A 23,971-nucleotide genomic window follows, 5' to 3' on the forward strand; every position below is an offset into this window, starting at 1 on the left:
GGAGGAAAAGGGATGAAAACATGGAGGTATTATATTCACACTGACAGTATTTTATGTTATTTCTCACCCTCTTTCTGTACTGCACAGCTGGAATCAATCAAACAATCTGGAGGACTTGACATATCGGCTGCGGCATCAGAGGCATATGCCAAGAGTATTTGCACCATGCCAAACCTTAAGACTCTGGAGCTTAAGGAAGTCAACATAGCCGACGGATTCTTTCTTGCCCTCAAGACATCAGCATCAGAAGCAATGGTATCTTAATTTGCATTTGTTATATTCCAGTGTACTATCGTATAGTGGGCCATAGAGGAGAGATTCATGTTGACCGTTTTGAATTGAATCGAAAATGAAGGGAATTACAAAGTACGCTTTCTTTAATACAGAAGGATTGTTGTCATTCGTTCAGAAATCGATTTTTTTTTTCTGTTATAAAAAAAGAATAAATGGGTGGGGTTTCCCAAGTACACAAAGCAATGATTCCAATATTAATGTCTACTGACAATTGAAAAGGAGATGCTGGCATAACCCCATAATCCTATATAACTTTAGGTGTCACTCCCTAGATGATACATGTACTAATATTACAAATGTGGATGGTAGTGATTTCTTTAATAGGATAGAAAAAAATAGTGAAGATTTTATGTGTAAAATTAAATGGAAAACTTTATTGAGGCAATGTCATCGTATCTACTTACTGAAGTGATTGGTGATTTCATCTGTGTTTTACATCATCCCCCTCTTCACTCCACAGTTACAATCCATAAGTCTTCTTTTCATGATCTACCTCTCGGTGCCGGCAAGGGTTGTGTTAAGAGAAAAAAAATATATATATATATAATTTTATGCAAACATATCTATACGTGATATGTATATGTATATAAATATGATAGGGGTATCTCAGCTTCTATGAGCATATGAAATCGTAATCATCATCAAAACTTGTGTGATATTACAGGTGTACCTTCAATTCTACAATAGCTGGAATCAATCTGACACGTTGAGGGACCTTTATTGAGGCGATGCCATTTTATTTTCTGCATGAAGAGATGTTTTTTTTTCTCATCTGTGTTTCAAATCACCCCCCTCTCTCCTTCGCTCCACAGCTCAAATCCATAAGTCCACATTTCATGATCCACCTCTTGGTGCCTCTAAGGTTTGTTTTTAAAAAAGAGCACCTGTTACATGCCTAACATTAAGAATCTGAATTCATGGATTCTTTACTTGTGGTGTAGGTTGTTGCTTTGTTCAAACTTAGTTATGTGACCACAATGTTACATCATGTCTTCAGAATGAAAATTGTTACAAGCCTCCATGCCAATCGGTCGGGATCCTTATTCGATAATATGTAATCTTTGTTTATGTGTTGTTCGAATTTGTGTGTGTCGGAGGGAGGAAAAGGGATAAAAACATCAAGGTATTATATTCACACTGACAGGATAGTCTTCCCTTAGTGGGCCAAATGCATAAAACAAGCAATTGCTTATAAGCAATTGCTTCAAGCAAAAGCACAAGCTCGTCTAGCAAAAGGTCTAGTTCAAGCAATTGCTTAAATCCATATGCATAACCTTTTGCTTGTGCCCATACCTTTTGCTTGTCCCGCACAAGCAATTGCTTGCGTTTTCAACAAAAGGGACGTCACGCCTGTGCGAACACAAGAACAAAGGAGTGTGGCAGCATGTATTCGAAAGGGCGTGTGTGTGCGCGGAAACATTTCCTGACATGATAGCAGAAGAGCTGTGAAATGACACTCATAAATGCACACACAGACGCACACACACAACTATACACACACATGTGTCACTGGCTGATTCCCATCACTGCTAACAGTATCCCGGATCTTCCAGATCGCACGTGGAGAGAGGTCTCCTTGCTCTCCACCGAAGTCAGACGTCCTACCTGTTTTTCATCACATTTTGGGTGCTAACCACTGGACATTCCCGTTGTTGAAATGAAAAAGTTCCTTACTCTACTTATGAGTAATTTCTTGAAGATTTATACCACTCCTTCACAAGTGTGGTCTTTCTTTCATAAATATGAAAATGATACTTAAAAGGGAACGTCCCAGTTAAGCAAAAGCTCAAGCTCATTTTACAGAGCTTGGAAAATCGTAAGCAATTGCTGGTAAGAACTAGCAAAAGGTATGTTTTATGCATAATTTTTTAAGCAAATGCTTGGTCTCTAAGCAATTGCTTGCGGGCATCACGCAAATACTCGTGCTTGCTAGCAAAAGCTTCTGCTCGCAAGCAATTGCTTGTTTTTTGCATACGAATTCGAGTAAAAGGCTAGCACAAGCAATTGCTAGCGTTTATGCATCCAGCCCAGTATTTTACGTTATTTCTCACCCTCCTTCTGTACTGCACAGCTGGAATCTATCATACACTCTAGAGGACCTGACATATCGGCTGCTGCATCAGAGGCATATGCCAAGAGTATCTGCACCATGCCAAACCTTAAGACTCTGGAGCTTAAGGAAGTCAACATAGCCGACGGTTTCTTTCTTGCCCTCAAGACATCAGCATCAGAAGCAAGGGTATCTTAATTTGCATTTGCTATATTCCAGTGTAATATCGTATACTGGGCCATAGAGGAGAGATTCATGTTGACCGTTTTGAATTGAATCGAAAATGAAGGGAATTACGAAGTACGTTTTCTTTAATACAGAAGGATTGTAATCATTCGATCAGAAATCGAATTTTTATGCCTCCGCCACGAAGTGGTACCGGAGGCATTCGGCCGTAATCTGGCAGAACTGCGTATCTCCTTTAACACATTACGCCAGAAATCGCGTTTAAAGATTCAATGTTACACCTTTCTAAACTGAGATACGATGAGTTGCATTTTTCCTCTTTTCTCGGTCATAATTGGTCTAAAGAATTTATTTCCAGCAAAAAAAAAAAAACAATTTGACCTTTTTAAGTAGTAAAAATTACCAATTCAAAAAACTTACGCAGTTCTGCCAGATTAATCGTCGCCAAATTTTTGCGATCGTAATCTGGTAAAACTGCGTATCTCTGGTCACGTGCCCGGGTTGATCAGCCAGAACTGCGTAAGTTTTTGGTTATGCGGGGGGGGGGGGGTTTCAGGCAGAACTGCGTATCTCTAGGAGATACGCAGTTCTGCCTGATAAGCACGTGTTTCATCAGGCAGAACTACGTATCTCTTTTCGTCGTCAACCACGTGCTTATCAGCCAGAACTGCGTATCTCCTAGAGGTACGCAGTTCTGGCTGATAAACACGTCGTTTATCAACCAGAACTACGTATCTCGGTCTATTTTCTGCGGGTTGTCTATCGTATTTTACCATCCAAACTCTTAATGTTCAGCGGATGCAGTGTCAAAACAATGAATAGTTTAGATCGAGTACAATTTTTTTGAAATATTTGTATTGTATAAAGTCATCATTATTGATTCACATTTAATTTCATTTTATCCATTCATTTGTATGTGGAAAATAACTTGCTTTCCCCAAATGTTGTCAGTCTGTGTTCATGTTTCAGTATTATTTAGCGGCACAAGAAGTACTGCTACATCAAAAGCCTGGCTGCTGCTTGGGTTATTGTCGATCTCATGAAGCATTGCATTTGGATTAAGAATAATATTAGACTAGTTTCTAGATGTTAAGCTATATTGTTCATCAAGACTACAGGTACTACACTGTAGACCGTCTAGACCGTAGTGTATTCAGGCCTAACGATACACTAGACATCTAGAGACTAGTAAAGCGGTACGTAGGAATCTGCATACGATAGGCCTACTGATCTCATCATTATCCTAGTATTCCTACTCTATGCCCAAAGTAAGAGTAAGCCTAGACCCTTTTGGCTGAAGGCCTAAACTCTATTTAAACTAAAGAATACTAGGAGCTAGGCCTGACTAAAAGTTTATTTACAGCTTTATTAGAAAATAAAAAAAATAGCCCCTAGTTCTCGTTTGTGTCGATTCCTACTGTAGGCCTTATTGTCACTACAGTACTAACGTTAGGGTAGTAGTGTTCTAACCGTTACTATCTACGCAGGCCTGTTAAAAACGTACGAGAACTCTCGAACTCTGTCTACTCGATTGTCTAGGTCTATGTAACCTCCAGACGTCTATTTTGGGGCGTCATTATAACAGACTAGTAGATTAATGAAAATTAGTTTCTAGATTTTCTAGTCAAGACTCTAGATCTAGACTCTCTATCCAGATAGGGGCTAAATCTACAGCTAGACTGTTTATTGGGGATCTAGGCCTAGAAGGTACTAATGTTATAGTAGATCTAAGAACAACGTAAAGCCTAACCTACCTATCTACAATGACTAACGGTAAGTCTATAAAGTCTATAGCCTATAATGTCCAGAAGTAGTAGTTAGTAATGTATAGAACACAGATCTAAATCTAAGTTTCAGATCTATTTCTAGGGCTAAATGTTTTTAATTTAGCGTTTAACCTGTAGAGTCTAGATTCTTCATATTACAGACTTCAAGAATGTCTGGCCGAATAAAATCTAGAAAAATAGAAAACTGAGTAAAGACAGAATAGCCGGCGATTCAGCCTAAGTTAAGTAACGGTAGGCCCCAGTAGTCTAGTAGGCCCCTACTGCACAACTCTACTGAGAGTACCGGTACGGTTAACTGCGACCAGCCCGCGCATTGTAGCATACAGGATCATGACTGACGCAGTATAGCGCCTAAAAAGCAATATGAAATCGAAAAAATTCTGTACTATGAAGACTTACAGGTGGAGTTGTAATGTTGACGATAGACTGCGTTCAACTTTTGGTTCTGCCAATAGTCCCTTTCTGTTCAAATTGATGAGTTAATGCGACTCGGTCGAGAGAAACTCGGGAGAACGACATCTTATACAGTCAATGGATTTGAAATTTGTGCGCATGCGCTGGCCGTCAATCCAGTGTAGCTTTATGGCAAGGCCTTATTACTGTTGGCAAACCCTCTCGCTGTATATTGCGTTGCTTTTGGGTGAGTAAAAAAAAGAAGCGATCTCAGCCGTGCGGGCCTTGTCAAAAGGCTAAAAGCATTGTGACTCCCCCAGCTCATGAATATTCACGAGTAGGTCATAGGAGGGACTCAATTATTTTCGAGAAACACGTACGATGCAAAGCCGGGCACAACGAAGAAGGGGAAGAAAATGCTAAAAAAAGGAAAGAAACAACTTATTGTCATCAAGGAATAATGAAATGAAAATGAATAAATGGATGGAATTTAATAATTGAAGGGGTCGGTGCATTATAGTGTTAACCCACACTTTGGTGAAAAATGAGTTACATGCATTTACACCATCCTGAATCACTGCTCTATAATCTCTAAAAATGTCATCTTGAAATTTAAGCAATAAACGGGTTTTTAATGCAGGCATCTTTTTGCCCCGAAAATTAATCACATCTTATAGGCAGGAATATAATGCTAAGCCACACTTTTCAAGATGGCGACCTCCATGGTAGCAGACAGAAGGGTGTCATAAAAATATCTAAATCTGAACAGTGAGGAAACTTTTTCATGTACAAAAATGAGTGATTCTGATTCATAACATAACTTGTACTCTTCTGCCAGTAATGAAAATGGATATGAGATAAACATTAATGAAATTTTAAGCATTTAATGAGTATCTTTTGTTAATTTTTGTACTGTCGGGGTTAGCACTATTTTCATGCTAATTCTGCTGATCATGACATTTTTCACCAGTTTTTTATTTTTGTTGAACTTATCAAGAAAATACCACAATCACTGGTTTTAGGAGTATTTTAGTATTGTGCATTATGACCTATAAGAAAATTAATCAACATTCATGGTCTGTCCCAGCACCTTAAAGTTTCATTAGTGGGTTAGCACTTTATTCATGCTGACATTTCGCTTCAAAAGGAAAGCTTCCTCAAAATTAATCAGTAGTTAAATAACTGATGAAATATATTCAAAATATAAATCTTTATTTGTTATGTGTATTTTTTTCATCAAAATGGCTTATTATAATAAGTGTATTGTCTCTAAATTTAAGATTTTTTTCCCGGTGCAAGTGTGATCTGAAAACGTTCATAAAAATATGGGTAAAAAAATGTACGGATAGCTGGATGTTTGGACATGTGCCTTATCTGTTAGTAATTCTTACAGAGTTAGATCACTAGTGAAACAACATTTGAAATTGTCATTGATTAATTTGTAACTTCTTTTGAATAAAATGCAATTTTGCTATGCTTTCACAGCCATATCTAGGGGGATTAGCTATAGACAGTAGAAAATGGATGAAAACAAAATGCATTTTTAATATCGATTAATTTACCTCAAATTTTCAACAAAAAAAAAAAAAAGAATCCTGCCGCTGTCAATACAGCTGTGCTTCCCTGTAGTTCCTTACATAACCGAAACACGATACTTACATGTTTAACATCCTTTGAAAGGATGTTACATTTATGATAGAACTGCAAAAATTATTTTTCAAATCTAACGCTGTCGTATAAAATTCATAGTTCCACGTGGTCGATACCTCTATACGGTTTCTCAATTTAAATCAATAAACGTTGAAAGCAATCAAAGCGGAATTTAAAGCATCAATGCTTATAATATAGTGTTTTTTTAACCTAATTTAATTGTGAGTCAATAGCTCCCTTTTTTCCACTACTGAATTTACCCTTTAAACTCGGTATTTATCATGCATTTTTATGAAGAAGTCTCCATGTTGGAAAGAAAATGTATTTGCTGTATTATGTTACAAATTTCAGAGTTATTTTTTTTTTCACAGGGTTGTTTTCAAGATTAATTTACAAAAAAGAAAGTTTCCTTCAAATTAATTTGGAGATTTGTGATTGATAAAACTATTGAAAGCATATAGAGTTTTCACTTTTTCGTGTATGTTTTGTCACCGTAACAGCTTTGACATGAGAACATTTTTTTTCTTGTTCCTAAATGATCTTCAAGATCCAAATGTAGTCTGAAAACGTGCATATGGGGTAAAATGTATGTGTATAAACACACCAACTTGGTATAATACGTAGACTACTTTGGTCTTATTCGGCACATTGGATTTCAGCATGAAATTTGGTCTGTCCAAATATACGAAATCTGTAAGTGTTCATACTTCCAAAGGGATTTTTCCCAATTTTTAAAACTGTTCTTTTCATGGATTTTTGGCCATTAAGAGTTAGTCATTCATTTTATGATAAGAACTTTACTGCATAATTTCACACAGCCTGCATTTACCAACGAACATGGAGGAGGAGGATTCATTGAGGCATGTAGAGTCATAATTCTCATGCAACACTATTGTTTTTTTTTTGTAAAGTTGTTGTCATACAAAGAAGGATTTTAGAGTACTATTGGTGATTTTGATACCCTAAATAAGAAAACCAATCTAGCTAAACAAGGCCTTAATGTCTAATCTATGGTGTTTTATTCCCTTTAACAAAAGACATGATAATCTCTGGAATAATGTTGATATCTACCATTTTACTTTATTTTTTCTGGTCTAGATATCCTAAATTTAAAATGCGTTATATGCATAATGCTGAAGAAGGGACTCTTTCCCTGCTTTTAGGTACACGGAAGATGTAAAATCCTCAATGAGATATAACCCCTCCCCCCCCCCAACAAATCATATTATTATGTTGTATGACACTGAATGCTTTTTCTTTTAAAAGTTGAATCGTTGAAATTGTTGAATATCCACATTTCAAGATGTCTTTATGCGTACAATGATTGATTCTGTGCGCGTGTGTGCGTCTGAAATATATATATGCAAAGTTTGTCTTCATAATTCACACAGATTATACAATACAGACAGTTAAAAACAAGTATATCTTATTTTAATTTCACGTCACAAAGGAGAGAAACTCAAATATTACATTAATTTTCCATTTTTAGCGAAGAGATATTGATATTTTGTGAGTTTTCAAAAAATAAAGAGTATTTGTATACACGACGGATTTGGCTGCATTAAAGTGCTAAGCCACAAATTCAAAATGTGACTTGAAAAATCCTCTTGAATCCACCAAAATAACAGGGTAGTAAATTTCCCCAAGACACTATTCAATCTTGAGTATGTAAAGGTTCATATACGAAAAAATTGGCCTTCTCGAGTCATTAACCTGATTTATGGATTTTTTCAAACTTTCAAAAGCGATTATCTCAAAATGAACATTGTGTGGGTTAGCACTATAATGCACCGACCCCTTCAATTCAAACACTGGCGAAAAATAGAAAAAGACATTTAAAAAAGGGATGGGAAAACACACACACACGATTTTTAGTAACAGGAGTCCCTCGAAGAAAGAAAAAGGTATACCAATAAGCACTACCTGTTGTGAAAAAAAAAAAACAGTTTTGTCATGATGTATCGAAATTTCATGATAATCGAACGGATACGCTACATAGAAACAAGCAAACCATGCGTATAATGTATGTTGTCAATATCAGTGATATCTCAAATTGAACTTGTTTAAATGTATCTCTTGAAAGAGTGAAGTTGCACATGCTTCTTAATTTTTCTATGAAAACAAGCATTAAAAAGTGATGGTACTAAGTATACGATTCAGCTATGATTTGATTCGTTGTTTGGAAGGTTAATTAATCCAAATTATGGAAAAGGTTAGTCATTCCGAAGGCTCGTTAATCTGAAAATTATAAAAGGTTTAGTGTTCTGATTTTTTTTTTTTTTTTGTATAAAGGGTACGTTATATTCATATTTTATCCATATTCGGGTTTCATAGCGAAAGTTGTTTGCTTGTCTGACTAGCAAACCTCCGCAATATCACAAAGAGAGGTTCGTATCATTTTCGGATTAACAACTACATCGGGAATAATGAACCTTCAGAATACCGGCAGAAAAAGAAAACATGCAAATAAATTTCCGTAACAACGAACATTATTTGATTCTCGGAGTCATCCAGGTTAAATTAATTTGCGAAATTTTGAACCCCGAACCTTGGGAATTACGAGCATAATTTCATTTCTGATGTAGGCCTTAGTATGATAATGCAAACAAGTTCTCTTCGGAAACGATGTTTGACATGCACACAGGAGCGCAGAGCGCTTTCTATTTGAACACATTGAAAAATTCGTAACCAAAGATGCTCTGTATATTAATATTTGTTCTTTAATACGTAATTTTGTAAGCGACTGATATTTCGTCAAAGCGGAATACGTTTCTTTTGTTTTTCACTGTCAATGGCGCGCTAGGAAAGACTTGATTGTATCTCAAATTTCGCAATATCCGTGTTCGTTGGAAATGAATTTTGCACTTTCGGACTGTAAACCTTCGGACCTGGATGTTTAGCTCCTTTTGAGAAAATTTCGTCATTTAACCGTGTTCTTTACCTGAGTACAGTTTAGGCCTATATTGCGTCTGTATATTTGACTCATTTTGTAAGTAAAATATCTCATCCTCCATCGACAGTGGCGTATCTAGGGGGGGGGGCACTCATTGGGGACGCAAAAAAAAAAAAACGAAGAAGAATAAAAAAAAAAAGAAAAGAAGAAGAGGCAGAAAACTATATATAAATCAAACAAGAGAAAAACAAAACATGATGATGACGCGGACAAAATGGCAATGTTTATTGTTTTCACACAAGAATTCTATGTTCTGTCAGCTGAAATACAAAAATTTTCGGCTCGCTCGCTGCGCTCGCTTGCCAAAATTTATATCAAAAAAGAAGGTAAGAACAAAACGTGATGATGACGCGGACAAAATGACGATGTCTATTGTGTTCACACATGTCATTTTATATTTAGCAGGCAAAATGTTTCTCGGTGCAGCGGCTGCATTTCTTTCGTTCTGAAACGATCGCCAATTGGATCAAAATAATTAAGGCGCAGACGGTTTCGAACATACGGGGGCGCAAAAAAAAATAAGCAAGATAAGAACAAAACGTAATGATGACGCGGAAATATGCAAATTTCGGCTCACTCGCTCGTACAATTTAGAGTATTTTTTTCAAGTCCACAGTTTGTTGGTATAAATCGTTGTCTATAAGGCCATCACTGCTGCGCTGCGCTCGCTCGCCAAAATTTATCAAAAAGAAGAAGAAGATAAGAACAAAACGTGACGATGACGCGGACAAAATGACAATGTCTATAGTGTTCACACATGTCATTCTATATTTAGCAGGAAAAATGTTACACGGAGCAGCGGCTGCATTTTCATTCGTTCTGAAGCGATCGCCGATTGGATCAAAAGAGGACGTCAATGTTTTCGAACATTCGGGGGGGTGGGGGGGGGGGGAGAGCGCAAAAAAAAACCAAATCAAAAGAGATAAGAACAAAACGTAATGATGACGCGGAAATATACAAATTTTAGCTCACTCACTCGTACTGATTTAGAGTATTATAAGTCCTCAGTTTGTTGGTATAAATAGTTATCTATAACGTCGTCACTACATATCTTGATTAGAATTGTAAGATTTAATAAGCAAAAAATGACAAGAATTACATGTTTTGTAAGCTGAAATACGGACATTTTCGGCTCGCTCGCTACGCTCGCTCGCCAAAATTTATCCACAAAAAAAAAAAGAGAGATAAGAACAAAATGTGATGATGACGTGGAAATATACAAATTTCGGCTCACTCGCGCGTACTAATTTAGAGTATTTTTTAAAGTACTCAGTTTGTCGGTATAAATCGTTATCAATAAGACCGTCATTATATCTTGATTAGAATTGAAAGATTTGATAAGCAAAAAATGACAAGAATTCCATGTTTTGTAAGCTGAAATACACAAATTTCTGCTCGCTCGCTGCTCTCGCCTGCCAAAATTTATCAAAAATTATTACATTTAAATCACCCTCAAAAGAACCCTTTTAAGTGCTTGAAAAAGTATATCATGTAGACTTTGTTTAAAGTCCCTTTACCGGGATGGGGTTGGGGTTGAACACTTTCAGAAATTAAGGGCGCAATTTTCGCGCTTGCCCCGGGCGCCGTTTTCCCTAGATTCGCCACTGTCCATCGATGATCTTTATCACAAGCATTTTTTACATGATTTAAATGCTGTATAGAAGTTCAGCTGCCAACTCCCGATAATCCTTCATTGTTGTTATCATTATCATTATTATAATTACTATACTATTCTGCTACTACTATATACTACTACTACTACTACTACTACTAGGTACTGCTACTACTAGTGGGTGTTACTACTTCTATTTACTATATGTGACCCTGCACCTCAAAACAAACAAAAAGTCGCCAGACATGCATTTTTAGTCAAGACCATATTCTGAAAGAGCAGACTTTAAGCTTAAAGATGATGTATAACTCAAATCAAATGGACTCTCCTAACCTATCTAAATATTGGAAAGAAAGCACAAACTCAGGAAAAGTGTGAACTGAGAAAAGAGGCTTTGAAGTACAGTGTCTATTCAAGCGCTTAATCTTTACCAAACCGTGCTGGCTGTGCGATGAATGGGACAAAAAACAGGGAGTAAACCACCAGAGTAACAACAATGAAGGGATCATGAGATTAATCTGAAATTAGGCATGCCTCATTGAAACATTCTGTTCATAATTAATGCCAACTTTCAAAGCAGTAGCACTATCCTTTCAAAAGTTATTAGAGTTGAAAGTGAAGAGTGTGGACAAGGTTTTTCAGAAATGAAAAAGGGATTCTAAAGACACACCTAATCACACTATTTTACCAAAATGTTCGGGATAAACTGCTAAAAAACACACTTTTCTGTCCGTTTTATGATACCAAATTTTAGCATAATGTAAAAGAAGACCCGCTCTTTCAGAAAATATGAAAAAGTCAAGTTCGGCTAGGTTGACCCATTTCACGTATTTTCAGTTCTCACACAAAATCAGTGTGTGCGACTTTATGTTCGTTTTGAGGTGCACTGTCACATATACTCCTTCTACTCACTAATAGCTATCGTTCCGTTGTCATTGCTATTATTGCTATAAGATTGGTCTTCTTCATTCATTGACTTTTCCAGAGGCCCTGCCGTTATTACCCTGTAGATGGTTGCCATATAGGTACCCATTTATACACCTGGATTGAGAGGGACACAATATAGGCCTATACGTACAATTTTTGTTCTATCTTTTTTTAATGTGTGTGTGTCCATGTGTCCATAATAAGTAAGTGTCCTTTACTTAAGATAAGCTTCACGTAGGCTGCACTAATTATCATTCAGTTCTCGAGGCCGTGATATAAAGAGTTAATGCGATGTATCGTGACTCCTTGAACCCTTAAGTATGAACATGATTACTACAGAAGGTCCATGATACTTGTACTAGAAAATACCTTGGATCCCATTGTATCTCAGCCTATATGCGTGGTTCGCGGAGAAAATTGGCGGGAAAACTTTCTCGCACGCAAATAGGGTGCGCTCGTTTGTGCACTTTTCAGTTACATTGCGCAATATGCGTTCCTATGTGACCACGTTGGTACTGGGCAACGCATGAGCACGTGTATACGAAAACAAAATGGCTCATTATGATCCAACGAAGTGCGCTATGTGTATGTCCGCCTTTTCAAAGGGATCGTACGGTTATAGGAGGACAAGATTAAGTCTTTTAACATCTCCAGGAACGGCGTATAGACTCTGTCATCGGACAGTATATCTGGATAATTTCATTTGCCATCCATGCAGGAAGATCCTAGTCCAACAAACTATCATTGCAAACAGGAAAAAAAAAAGAAGAGGCAAAAGAGAAGTCTTTCGCGATATGAACAACATACAGCCTCTACAACACCAGCCGAAACAAACAAGACGGCAGAAAATGAATCATCTCAATCAGCACGCAGCCCATTGCATCAACCATGTAGCAAAAAGAGAGCTCTTTTCCAGACTCCGATGAAAGCAGGAAGTGATAAAGATGAAAGTCCGCAAGAGGAAACTGATGAAGTGATGGAAACGGGATCTCTGGACTTGGAATCAGATGTCGGGGACAACGAGGTCGGTCCACTGATGGATGATTTATTGGAAACAGAGAGTGAATGCAATGGAAAAGCGACTTCGCAAAGAGAGACATTACCAATCAAAAGAGCTCTGGCTTATTTCGCCGACTACCAATACCTCAAGGGAATGCGCGCCCTTTTAAAAGTGTCCACCAAAGCAAAACAAGCTTTCATCAGGGCGTTTGTGGACATTATAAAAAATGAGGTAAGTCCGACGGACTAGAATATTGAAATGAAAAGTGAGGGTGACGGAAATTGCCCTCTAAAATGTTATGAATATATAACCATATGATAGAAATGATGATGGTGATGACAGTAAAAGTTAAAAAATGAAGAATTTACTTATCATTACTGTACTTGAAATGCTTAGTCGTAGTCCTTATAATTATTCATATTTTATGACAATAGCTGCTTAACAAAACAAATAGCCCGTTAAACAAAAACAATGGAAACAAGGATGTTTAATGATAATGATAACAATACTATGATAATGTGTGTGTGTTTGTGTGTGCATTTTCATTATCTTAACTTTTTGATCCCTCTTTACCTTCTCTTTATTTATGCAGATGAAACAAAGGCCAATATTAACTGCTTTTGAGCAAGATGTCAACCATGCCACAGTCAGTTCGTTTTCCTGGGAATGACATAACAATTTGTGTACAATGCCTAGCAGGTACATCCTTTTGACCATTTGACCTTTTACCTTGTTTGAACTTCACCAATTCTCATTGTGTGATCTAAAGATGTTTATAGGTGATGTACAATGTACAGTAGTGTGAATTTGGTAGTCGTTGTTCATAGCTGTGGAAAGTTATTGAGAGAACTATATGATATCTTTATTACAATGTGATATTGTATCATTGCAGGTAAAGCTTTGTTACTATTTGATCTTTGTACTTGTGGAACATCATTAATACTTGGACTTGATCATCATCTTTATGGTATGCTCCTGTGGTGTGAGTTTGGTGATCACATCTCAAAGCTGTGGAAAATTTTTGAGAGCTGGTAGACCACCATATTGTTATTACAATGCTTATTAGGACAATCCATTGACATTAATTTTTGACCTTTGACCATCTCAAACTTCACCCATATTGGAACTTGCACAACATTTTTAGGTTATGTACCTATGATGTGAGCATGGTGGTCATAGTTCAAAGTATGTGGAAATGGAGTACATCAGATTGTCAATGATGCTGCTGATGACAATGTAATAGCAGTGAGGGAATTCTTGCATTAGAGATTGTCTTGCAGCCATTGTGTCTGCGTTTTTTTTTCATAATAGGAGAAGCCACAGAGAGGAGACAAAACTGGAAACAAAGAGGTAGAAGTACAAAAGCCACACACCTATGGGTTCTGCGTCGACAATATCCAGATAGGAACAGAAGTAAAGCAGCAGAGGAGAGACCACTCAAATTTGTTCATGCTGCAGACTATGTGCTTCGCAGTTAAAGATCGTGTCAAAGATGCGATATCTCAGAAAGAAGTTCAGGCCTCAAGGCTTGATCAATATGCATTCCTTCCATCACCGGATGTGTTTGAGCGCCGAAGAGGAAGAGCTACATTCATCCTTGAGCGGCTTCTTACAACCCATATCTCAAAACTGAAACATCTGAAGAAGAAAATGCCATCACGAATTCTTCATGCTCACACAAAGGAAATGGATGAAAAATCTGAATGTGTATGTGTGTTCAACTCGTAAATAAAATAATTACTGACTAGTACTGTATTAAAATGTCTCTCTTGTTATGTCAACTTCCTTTTATCTCCCATAACAAGGGCAATGACTGAACATTACATGAATAGTCCAGAATGACATTTCTCACAACCTCCTGCACCCATCTCTTGGAGCCATGCTACAGTTTTATTGATGTGTATATACATAATATTTCAGTAAGAAACTGAACTAACAACATAGTATGCATATACGTCATGCAGATATAATTGCATCTGAATGAAATAAATTGTTCACAGGCATTTGCAGAAATTTACATCTAGCTCATTTAACATTTCAAATCAGGTGGGCAGCATGTAGATTCTACAGGAAAGGCCTATTTTTCAGCTGATTCCTTTATTTGTTTAGGGAGGGAAATGCTTAAGCTTGAACCTATTCAATCATCTGTATGTTTTCCATCATAGTATAAATTCATTTCCATGTCAATTAATTTTTTATATTTTTTTCTGACTATAATCACATGCAGACTTTCTGCAAAGATAACCTTTATTCCTATACTGATTGACGTTTCTGTAGCACCTTCTTTTTTCTACTGGCTGATCTTTAATACAATGTATATGAATTCTCTCCATCTCTATCCCTCCTTCCCTCTCCCTCCCTCTCTCTCTCTCTCTATATATATATACATACATATATATATATATATATATATATTTATATAATTCATTATAATGTAGATCACTCTTGGAGTTGTTGATGCTGATCCAGGAAGCACTCAGGGAATGATCAGAGTCATGGAGCATCTCCAGAAATACATTCCAGTTAAGCAAGGCAAACGAACACCATGTCTTATGCTCAATGGGGATGGACTTACAGTTGAGCGCATTTTGCATGCCAAGAGAGCCCGCAGTAATGGAAAATCTTGGGATGACCGTCTTGAAGCACTCTATGCATGTCCACAGGAGTTTCACAAAGAAATTCTCCACTTGCAGGTATGACATTTATGTGTGATGACATTTATGAAGAGTTACATAAAATCCAGATGGTGACATCTTGGTCAAGTGAAAGGTTAAGGTTAATTATAATACACAATATGCAATAAGTCCTATCATAGATTAATAACGTTAATATTCATAATTTAAATACAGTAATGTAACTTTGAGACTTTTTCAATTGAGATTTAAAAACTGAATTTTAAGTGACCAGGCATGTGATATGTTGACCAAAATGTTTTTGACTTTATCATTTTAATGTACTTGAAAAAAGCTTTCATTTGGGGTTGCTACTATTAAGCTGTAGAGCCTACAGTTATCATATCACCTGATAGTTGACATACTAAATGTGGCCTCCAACAATACCACATCACATGCCCTACTGAATATTTCTACACAATGTACAGGACTCAAATAAGCGCTTCTTCAGTGCTTCCAGTATAGCTGACAGAGAAACAGTAGCTCAGCTAAAGAATGAGTTCAACCACAGATCTTTCAAGAAGGATGTTATGGAAAATTTCAAGCATGTGTGGAATTTGTACAAGGTGAGTACACGAAGTCATTTTGTCAGTAATTCTAACTTGATCGTAAGTGGTGCAATATGTGTGTGTGTGTGTGTGTGTGTGTGTGTGTGTGTGTGTGTAGAGCTTTGGCACTCTTGGTATGTGTCCAGGATTATCCCTCTAGCTGTGTACATTGGCTGCATTGCTGTCTTGTTTAAAAAAATAAATAAATAAAACCATGTCTAAAAAAATAAACCATGTCTAAGCGCATAAAAATTTGACATATTCACTGCAGACAGGGGTCATGCCTACATTTTAATATAAAGATGATATTTACAAACAAGATTTTCTTTCAATATTCTGTTTTCCTCTGAGAAATTTCAGAAAACGTGCTTTTAAACACTGATGCTGATATTATCACATGATTGTTCATAAGTGCCGGGTAGATTTTATTGAATGAAGATGTTTATGTAAAATGTTTAATCTTAGTTTAACAGGGAAGGCATGTTGGGTAACTTTATGTAATCTAGTTTATTTATTTGTGTGTGTGTGTGTGTGTGCACTTTTGCTAATTTTGTATTAAGAAAAGAAACAAAGAACAGTCATTGCATTAGTACACAGGTAGGGGTGGGGTGGGAGAATAATATATTGCTGGATCTCATGTAACAAAACCCCTTCTTTCTTATTTTTCCATTGAAGTTTGTCACAGAATCCCACATCCTTCTGTGTGCTATGAAATTATGTGGGGTAACATCATTGACCGATGAACCTGAAGGATTTCCATGTGAAAAGAATGCAAGAGAACAGGTCAAATGGGTGAACAATTTGGCGCAGAGAGTAGTGGACTTCTGCTGGGCACCTCCAGACAGAGGCGATGTGCAAATAGCAGCAAGTGCCTTTGATGAAACAGTCAAAGATGCTCCAGATGAAGCACTTCGATATTGTGTTTGCCAATCAATAGGTGATCAATGAATAAAAAGAAGAGCATAGTTTGTGTTTAACATTTTGAATGCTTGCTTCAGTCTGCAATCTGACTTCTCTTTAGAAACTGAACAGCAAAGTAATACAATTCTTTTTGCATGCTTGTGATACCAACAATATAAGGAATTTTGAGATTCCACTGTTTTAGACACTCCTGCTTCCTACATTCTTGTCTTCATGAATTCATTGTGCAGATGGATATGTGTGCATGCGTGGCCATCAGAAGCCATGAATTGATATGTGAGGCTAAAAATTTCAGTTTTAGATACCTTGATCCTCCTGACTGTGTCATTATCATGTCATTATGAAAACCATGGCACCCAGAACCTCATTCGAAAGTGTGTTGCTTAAATAGTAAAAGAAAAAAGTGTATATAGGCTTGATCGAAACTTAGGTGAGTGAACTGTGCAAGTTTTAGTGAAGATTATGGGAAAATTTTGGTTTAAAATCATTGCTGATTATCCTTCTGTTCTTTGACTTCAAGAGAACACAGATGAGATGGTTTTGTGCTGTGCCAAAACATGCAAGCATGCATGGTTTCACCTAAGCTGTGTGGGACTCACTGATGCTCCAGACTCCAGTACAGACTGGTATTGCAGTGCAGACTGTGAGCAGAGCGGCTCCTACATATACTGCTTCTGCCATAAGAATGTGGAGGAAGAGATGGTGCAGTGCCACCATGCAGAGGATTGCAAGAAGTATGAATGGTACCACAAGAGCTGTGTAAACATCGGCAAGGATGATCCTGTACTAGTTAATTTAATGGTAGCTCTTTCTTTTTATTCATAACACAATGCAAACACATGACAAAGTGTCATACTGTATAATGGCTGGAGGCGATGGACACCAGATGACATATTATCTCATGAAGAATAGTAAACATACATGGCCTGAAACGCTATTGATACAAATTCAGTCCAGAAGTGGTGTTTTGATTTATACTCAGTACCACTACATTACATTCAGGCATTGTCATGTTTTTCATGATCAAAAGTAATCACACATGAAATGAAGATAAGCATGAAACAGGACTTCTCGTGAAGAACTAACAACCAAACCAATCAAATGAAAATTTAAACAATTCTGTAGTAAATTGCCACTTACGTACACTGAGTTTCCAAAACTTTGTATCTCAGAGTGTGTCTCTTGAATTGCAGTATTCCTACTAATTGTATGTATTTCCACATTTCAGGCTTTCAAAAGGGACCCACTACAGATTTAACAGTGTTTAAAATGGAGTGAAAAAAAGAATGATGACGTCCTTATTCACAGACCTAAGGACAGTATGGGGAAAAAGGTTTGACACATTAAAGCAATTGACTACATGTGTCAGGGTCAGAGGGCTGTGGGCATTGATCATCGCCAATGGTCTAAACCAGTTCGATTCAAATAGGGTAAGATTTCATTAGAGTAGGCAAGACAAAGGAATGCCAGTGATGAGAATGTGAACATAAAAGGAGACATGACTTTCGTGTACAGAAGTTCGGAATTATTCAAGATATCTATCCTCATTGAAATATGCAGACATAGGGATAGCAGTTGTGGTATCTTCTCGTTATTAAAGATACATTCCACCTCATGTAGAGGTACTTTCCTTTGTCGTTACTCTATTGCACCCTACAGGACAATGGTATTGTAGTGAAGACTGTGAGTTTGGAGCACAGAAAGACGATGATGTCCTCAATCACACGAAGGCACTGATGTATGAGGGCCTGTGTCATCTTGTCAGAAGGTTGGCAGTGAGAGAAGGTGATGGGCCTGCTATGGTCGATGACTGGAGAGCAGATATGGTTACCTTATACACGAGGAATCATTCAAAATATCTGATCAATGGACACTATTTCCTTGCCTGTGAGTTTCACTTAAAGTAGTAGCTTAGCTTCATGAAAGATAGTACATAATTATAGACTCTTATATGTGAAGAAAATGTCACTATATTGTTCTGAGAATATATAGAACTGTTTAATTTTCATGAATTAATTAAAAAGATGAATTGATTTGGCTCCTTTGGTACTTGCACAAGCCATGATCTGTATTCAAAACCTCTAATTTACATTCTTCTGTCATTCAGCATTACTTCAATTGCTGATGCTTATTATTTTAGTTACTTTATTGATTTGCTTACTCTCATGCAACAGAATTTGTTTGTAACCTTAAAAACTAGGATTGTTTAGTTGTACAATTGTTTAGAGTTATACAGCAATACTGACAAATTTTTAGTCATTCATCAATTTATAACATTTAAAAGTGACGGACAGTTCATGGTTTGTCAACATGTTTTACACTTTATGAATAAGACAGAGTGGCAGACTAGGTGCCCCAAATTGAAACGAAATTTGCCACTGATTGCTTGAATGTAATTGGTATAATGTTTTATTATTGGATGCTTCTCTACGCAGGTGTGGGAGGGTTTGCAGATCCCAAACTCCAAGTCAGCTATGTGTGGATCAGAGTGGCAAACATGAAAGGGAAACCTGGAGGAAATGTTGGACTGGACCTTGTCAACGAATTCGTCAATCTAGACTATGCAGGTAAATACAAAATCAAGGTATACCTCAATGTCCCTTCTCTAACTAAAAAAAAGTGAACTCACATCTCCTCAAACGAAGATTGCAATGAATGAAATAATTATACAGTAAGTCTGTACATTTTATCATATTTCCACATGCTTAATTTTACCTGAATATGTCTGATTCTTTCAGGAATGATCAAGTCTTCAGGAGGAAGTATCACCCCCACCAAATCACAAGATGTGCCCAAATGAGAGGACCCTTCGGAAGGGAACTTGACACTATGTTTACAGATTGTGGACTTGTTGACATGGGGGAGAACACAAGAGGAACAAGAACAGATATGTACGATAAGGATATTGGGTATTTCACAAGAGAATTCCAACCTGATGCCCTGTTTGACTACATTCCGGGCAGACAGCACTTAGGTTTTGGTGCATTTGAAGTGAATCCACCAGTGCGAAACCCTAAGAAGTTGGGTCAGAAGTTGCAAACTCTGTCACAGACTTTGGACATGTGGAAAAGGCTTTCTTGCTCCTATGAAATTAAATAGACTGACAACTTTGGCAACTAGTACTTTCCAAAACAGATTTTTGGGGATGTTTGACAATGATTCAATTTGAAAGAGTGTATGAAGAAGGAGTATTCCATCTGAGTCAAATGACATTGGTCAGTAACTGACATGAATGATGTAGGAAAGAAACAAATGTGACATTGCAAAATGTTTATTGGCTGATGAATCAAAGAGTATAGAAAGGACATTTTCAGGCAGATGAGTTTTATGAAGACTTAAATCTGCATGTGAACTATCATGTATTTCTTTGCAGTGACATTGCCATGCTTTCTTTTGTATCTTCTAGGAGAAATTAAGAAATTCTTCTCGGTGATACAATAGTAGTAATACTTGTTCAACCCTATAGAGCCCAACTGGTGTGGAGTCGGGGTTCACTCCGGTGCTTAGTTTGGGATCAGCCTTGTGACAGCAGAGTTTATGGTTCCTCAGTACATACCTTTTTAATATGGGTTGTGGGCATCAGTGTCATTCAAGATATATGCAATTATATTCCCTGTGCAGTATCAATTTTAACAGAAAATCTAAAGAAAATGTACCTTCACTGCCCCCTCCCAAATAGTATATGAATTTGTAATATTGTAATTGCTGGAATAGATTATGGCCATGTGAGTTCTCTCCTAGTGCACCTTGAGCAACACCACATATCACTTGAGGGACTCTTGAAATTCCCTGGTGTCTGTTGTTTGTACAGACAAGTATAGATGTTTGGTCTGAAAGAAAAAAAAAATATGGGCATAACCATTTGAATCAAGAAAAATATCTTCCCATGCTGTATAGCATATTTTGATTCTGGTGAATATTTCAATCATGAAATAAGCTTAAAGGTAGTAGTTAATGATGTATGGTTTACATCATGTCTCAAATAGCGCCCGTTATATCCTTTTCTGTCTTCAGATATTAGATTGTGAACAATTTCAGAAGTATAAAAAAACAAGAGGAGAGTAAAGATAGTTTCTAGAAGGAAGAAAAAAAAAACATTTGGCATGAAATAATAGCAGCCGCATTCCATGTCTTTCAACATTCACTTTGTCAGGATTGTGCAGTATGATGTCCTGTATTTTGCAAGTTTACAAGCCAAAGTTCTGATGTCAGAGATGATCATGACAATGTGTCAAATCATTTTATTAAAATAACCAAATAAATAACCAGGGCTCAACATTATTACTTGACACTTGCCAAGGGCTGGTACAGTACCTAGAATGCCACCAAAACATAAAAGAAAGCAGCAGAATTGAGACTATAAAATGGGAATTCAAAGGTCTGACCTTCTTCCGACCTTTATGAATCATTTTATTCATATATGGACTTAGTGAAGTGTATGATTAGCATCATGTGATATTCATTAGAAATGCATGTAAGATGTTCACTGATCATAAGTTGCTTATTTTCCATATTTAATACCTGTCAGGAACTATAACTGTGATTTTCACAGTAGACCTTGTTATGTAGCAGTTCCGGAATCTCGTCCACCATATGTAATCTCTGTGGCAATGGTGGTCAACATCATTACTGGGCACTGCAAAATGCTGCCTACAGGCGATCATATGCAGATTATCCGGTCTGAATGTTTTACCCCAAGAGATGAATGAAATGTGTATACAAAGTTCATAGTATATAATTTCCTGACACTTATTTTAGTTTATTTTTATATCTTTTTTTGGGGGGGGGGGGAATGGAGATGGTTTTATTCCTATTTCCTCTTAAGACTCTGCCACAAATTGTATGAAGACATTATGTTTTTGGGTTGTCCATCCATATGTCAGTCATCAGTTTCATGGGTAGTGTAGTGTAATTGTCCAAGGTATCCTAAAAAATCTTGTGAAGTTTTTACTTGTCAAATTTTGGTTGTACATGATCAATGTCAAAGATCAAGATGAAGTTCCATTCTATCCCTCATGTCTTTGGATTGCCAGACAGTATTTTCTTGAAACTTAGTCTATAGATATGTGCATTACAAATAAAGATTCTCTGGAGAAAGTTTTGGGCCATTGGATGAAAGTTCAAATATCACAAGTCAAGTGAAAAGGCGTAGAGTTTACCTTTTTTCTCCCATATACTGTAGGCCTATAGTATCTCAGAAGTGGGATGGCCTAATGTATCTTCATGAAACTTAGTACATCAATTGCATTTATACTGCCTGGCAATAATACTCTTTGGGATTGGGGATTATGGGGTCAAAAGTCAAGGGTAAAAGGTCATGTTAATGTACTGAAATATGATATTTGATTATAATAAGGTATATTTCCATACCTTGTAGATTACATAATGCATGAATTCAATCAGCCTATAAGTATGTACACTGCACACACAAAAAAAGACAAGTGAAAATGCTGAGCTGTTACATTTTCCCCATGCTTAGCACTGGGCTCAAAGTATAATATTGGCATGAAAATGGATGTTTCAAGAATTCTTATGTGGGATAAAAATCAAGGATTACGGGGCAAGCAATAAATCTCCAATTCCTGTTGAATACTTGCTGTTTTAGCCGTCTATCCAAAATGTGACCTAGATCGATAAGGAAGAAGACACTGACAACATTTGTGACAAACATGATCTTTATTTTATTTCAGTTTTTCTTATGGTTTTGTTGTTAATGTGAAACTCAAGAGGTACACTAGTCCTATTGGGAGACGGCAGATATTTCTTGTCATGAACGCTTGAACTCTTCTCTGCTATCTGAAAGGATATGTATGTGATTTATATGATTTAAAAAAATAAAGGTTATGTTTGACTGAGAGATTTATGTTTGTGTAATGCTTTTGCTCATGTTTCCTTCCTTTTTGCACCTCTGTTGCTGCCATACTTTTGATATGGAAAAGAAATATGTATGTATATATTTTAGAAAGCTGCAATAGTATTTACATAAATTTTTGTTGTGATTGCATTCAAGAATTGTACTCTTGATTTACCCTGCTTTTTCTTTGAATATTGGTGGAACAGATTCTTGGAAAACTTTCTCTTTTACATATCACACAGTACTATATCTTTAGTAAGCATACACATTAAAACCTGCCAAAAGTGCAGTTTCTTCCATTGTATGCTGAAAAGTATTAATATACATTTTAGAAATGGCACCTAAAAGGCCTAGTATCCATATGATATACGTTTGAGAATATATTCATTAAATAATCTTGAATAGGCAATAGGATTACATCTATCCAAAAATCAGTAGGGAGCCTACATAAGTTTTTCCCTTTTTCCATCAAACTGTATATATATTAATTTAATTTCAAACTCCCTATCCACCTCCTGATCCTGCATAGTTGTTGCAATATCCATGTTGAATTGTACTAGTATATGGATTATTTGCCTTGCGATAAACGAGACCGTAGTACAGTGTACTACGTGTACGGTACAAGGGTTTCATTCATTTGCTATTCAACGCGCGGCTCCACTGTTTGATGTCACTGCACTTTATTCAACTTCTGTGAGGTGACGTCACTTATGCATATTCATACGCACATGCGCAGTGTGCGGCATACTGATTTCGAAAATGGCGGAAGGGACGTGAAGCTAGGCGATGGACCTGTAAAAAAACCGTTTTTTTTTCAAGATCATTTGACGAGTGTGAACAAGAACAAGTTAACGCAGGGTAGGAATTAGATAAGAAACTTATGTATACTATAAAAGTAAGTTTTTTCCTCGTGATATTCGTAACTTACGGAGGCGCGAAAATCTGTGACAGACTGTGTATGTTTTTCAAGCTTACCGATATAGCACTCTATTGACTCAGGACGCTTCCACAGTACAACTGTGTATAAGGAGCGTCCCGGGGTTACGGTACGGTACCTGTATTAAAAAGTAAACTGTAAAAGTGTTAGTATTGGTCAATTTCTGACGTCTGTAGGATTGGATCGA

At 36.8% G+C, this 23,971-nt stretch overlaps 2 protein-coding genes across 2 annotated transcripts in view; both read left to right on the top strand.

The window, feature by feature from the left end:
* Positions 1-87: 87 nt before the first annotated feature.
* The window catches only part of LOC140240179 (uncharacterized), a 138,537-nt gene continuing 114,653 nt past the window's right edge, over positions 88-23,971 (top strand). Inside the window, exons 1-2 of the mRNA XM_072319977.1 lie at positions 88-255; positions 2,366-2,533. Of these exons, the coding sequence (XP_072176078.1) occupies positions 166-255; positions 2,366-2,533 (258 nt within the window). The 5' untranslated portion in view covers positions 88-165. The remainder of the gene's footprint in view (positions 256-2,365; positions 2,534-23,971) is intronic.
* LOC140239948 (uncharacterized) lies at positions 12,775-20,092 on the top strand. Its single transcript, XM_072319764.1, is given in 11 exon segments — positions 12,775-13,083; positions 13,445-13,510; positions 14,164-14,559; positions 15,291-15,545; positions 15,953-16,090; positions 16,748-17,009; positions 17,514-17,780; positions 18,650-18,880; positions 19,429-19,560; positions 19,732-19,767; positions 19,770-20,092. Coding segments are annotated over 11 exon segments (2,415 nt in total).

The sequence above is a fragment of the Diadema setosum genome, chromosome 16 (assembly GCF_964275005.1).
Source record: "Diadema setosum chromosome 16, eeDiaSeto1, whole genome shotgun sequence".
Taxonomy (NCBI): Eukaryota; Metazoa; Echinodermata; class Echinoidea; order Diadematoida; family Diadematidae; genus Diadema; species Diadema setosum.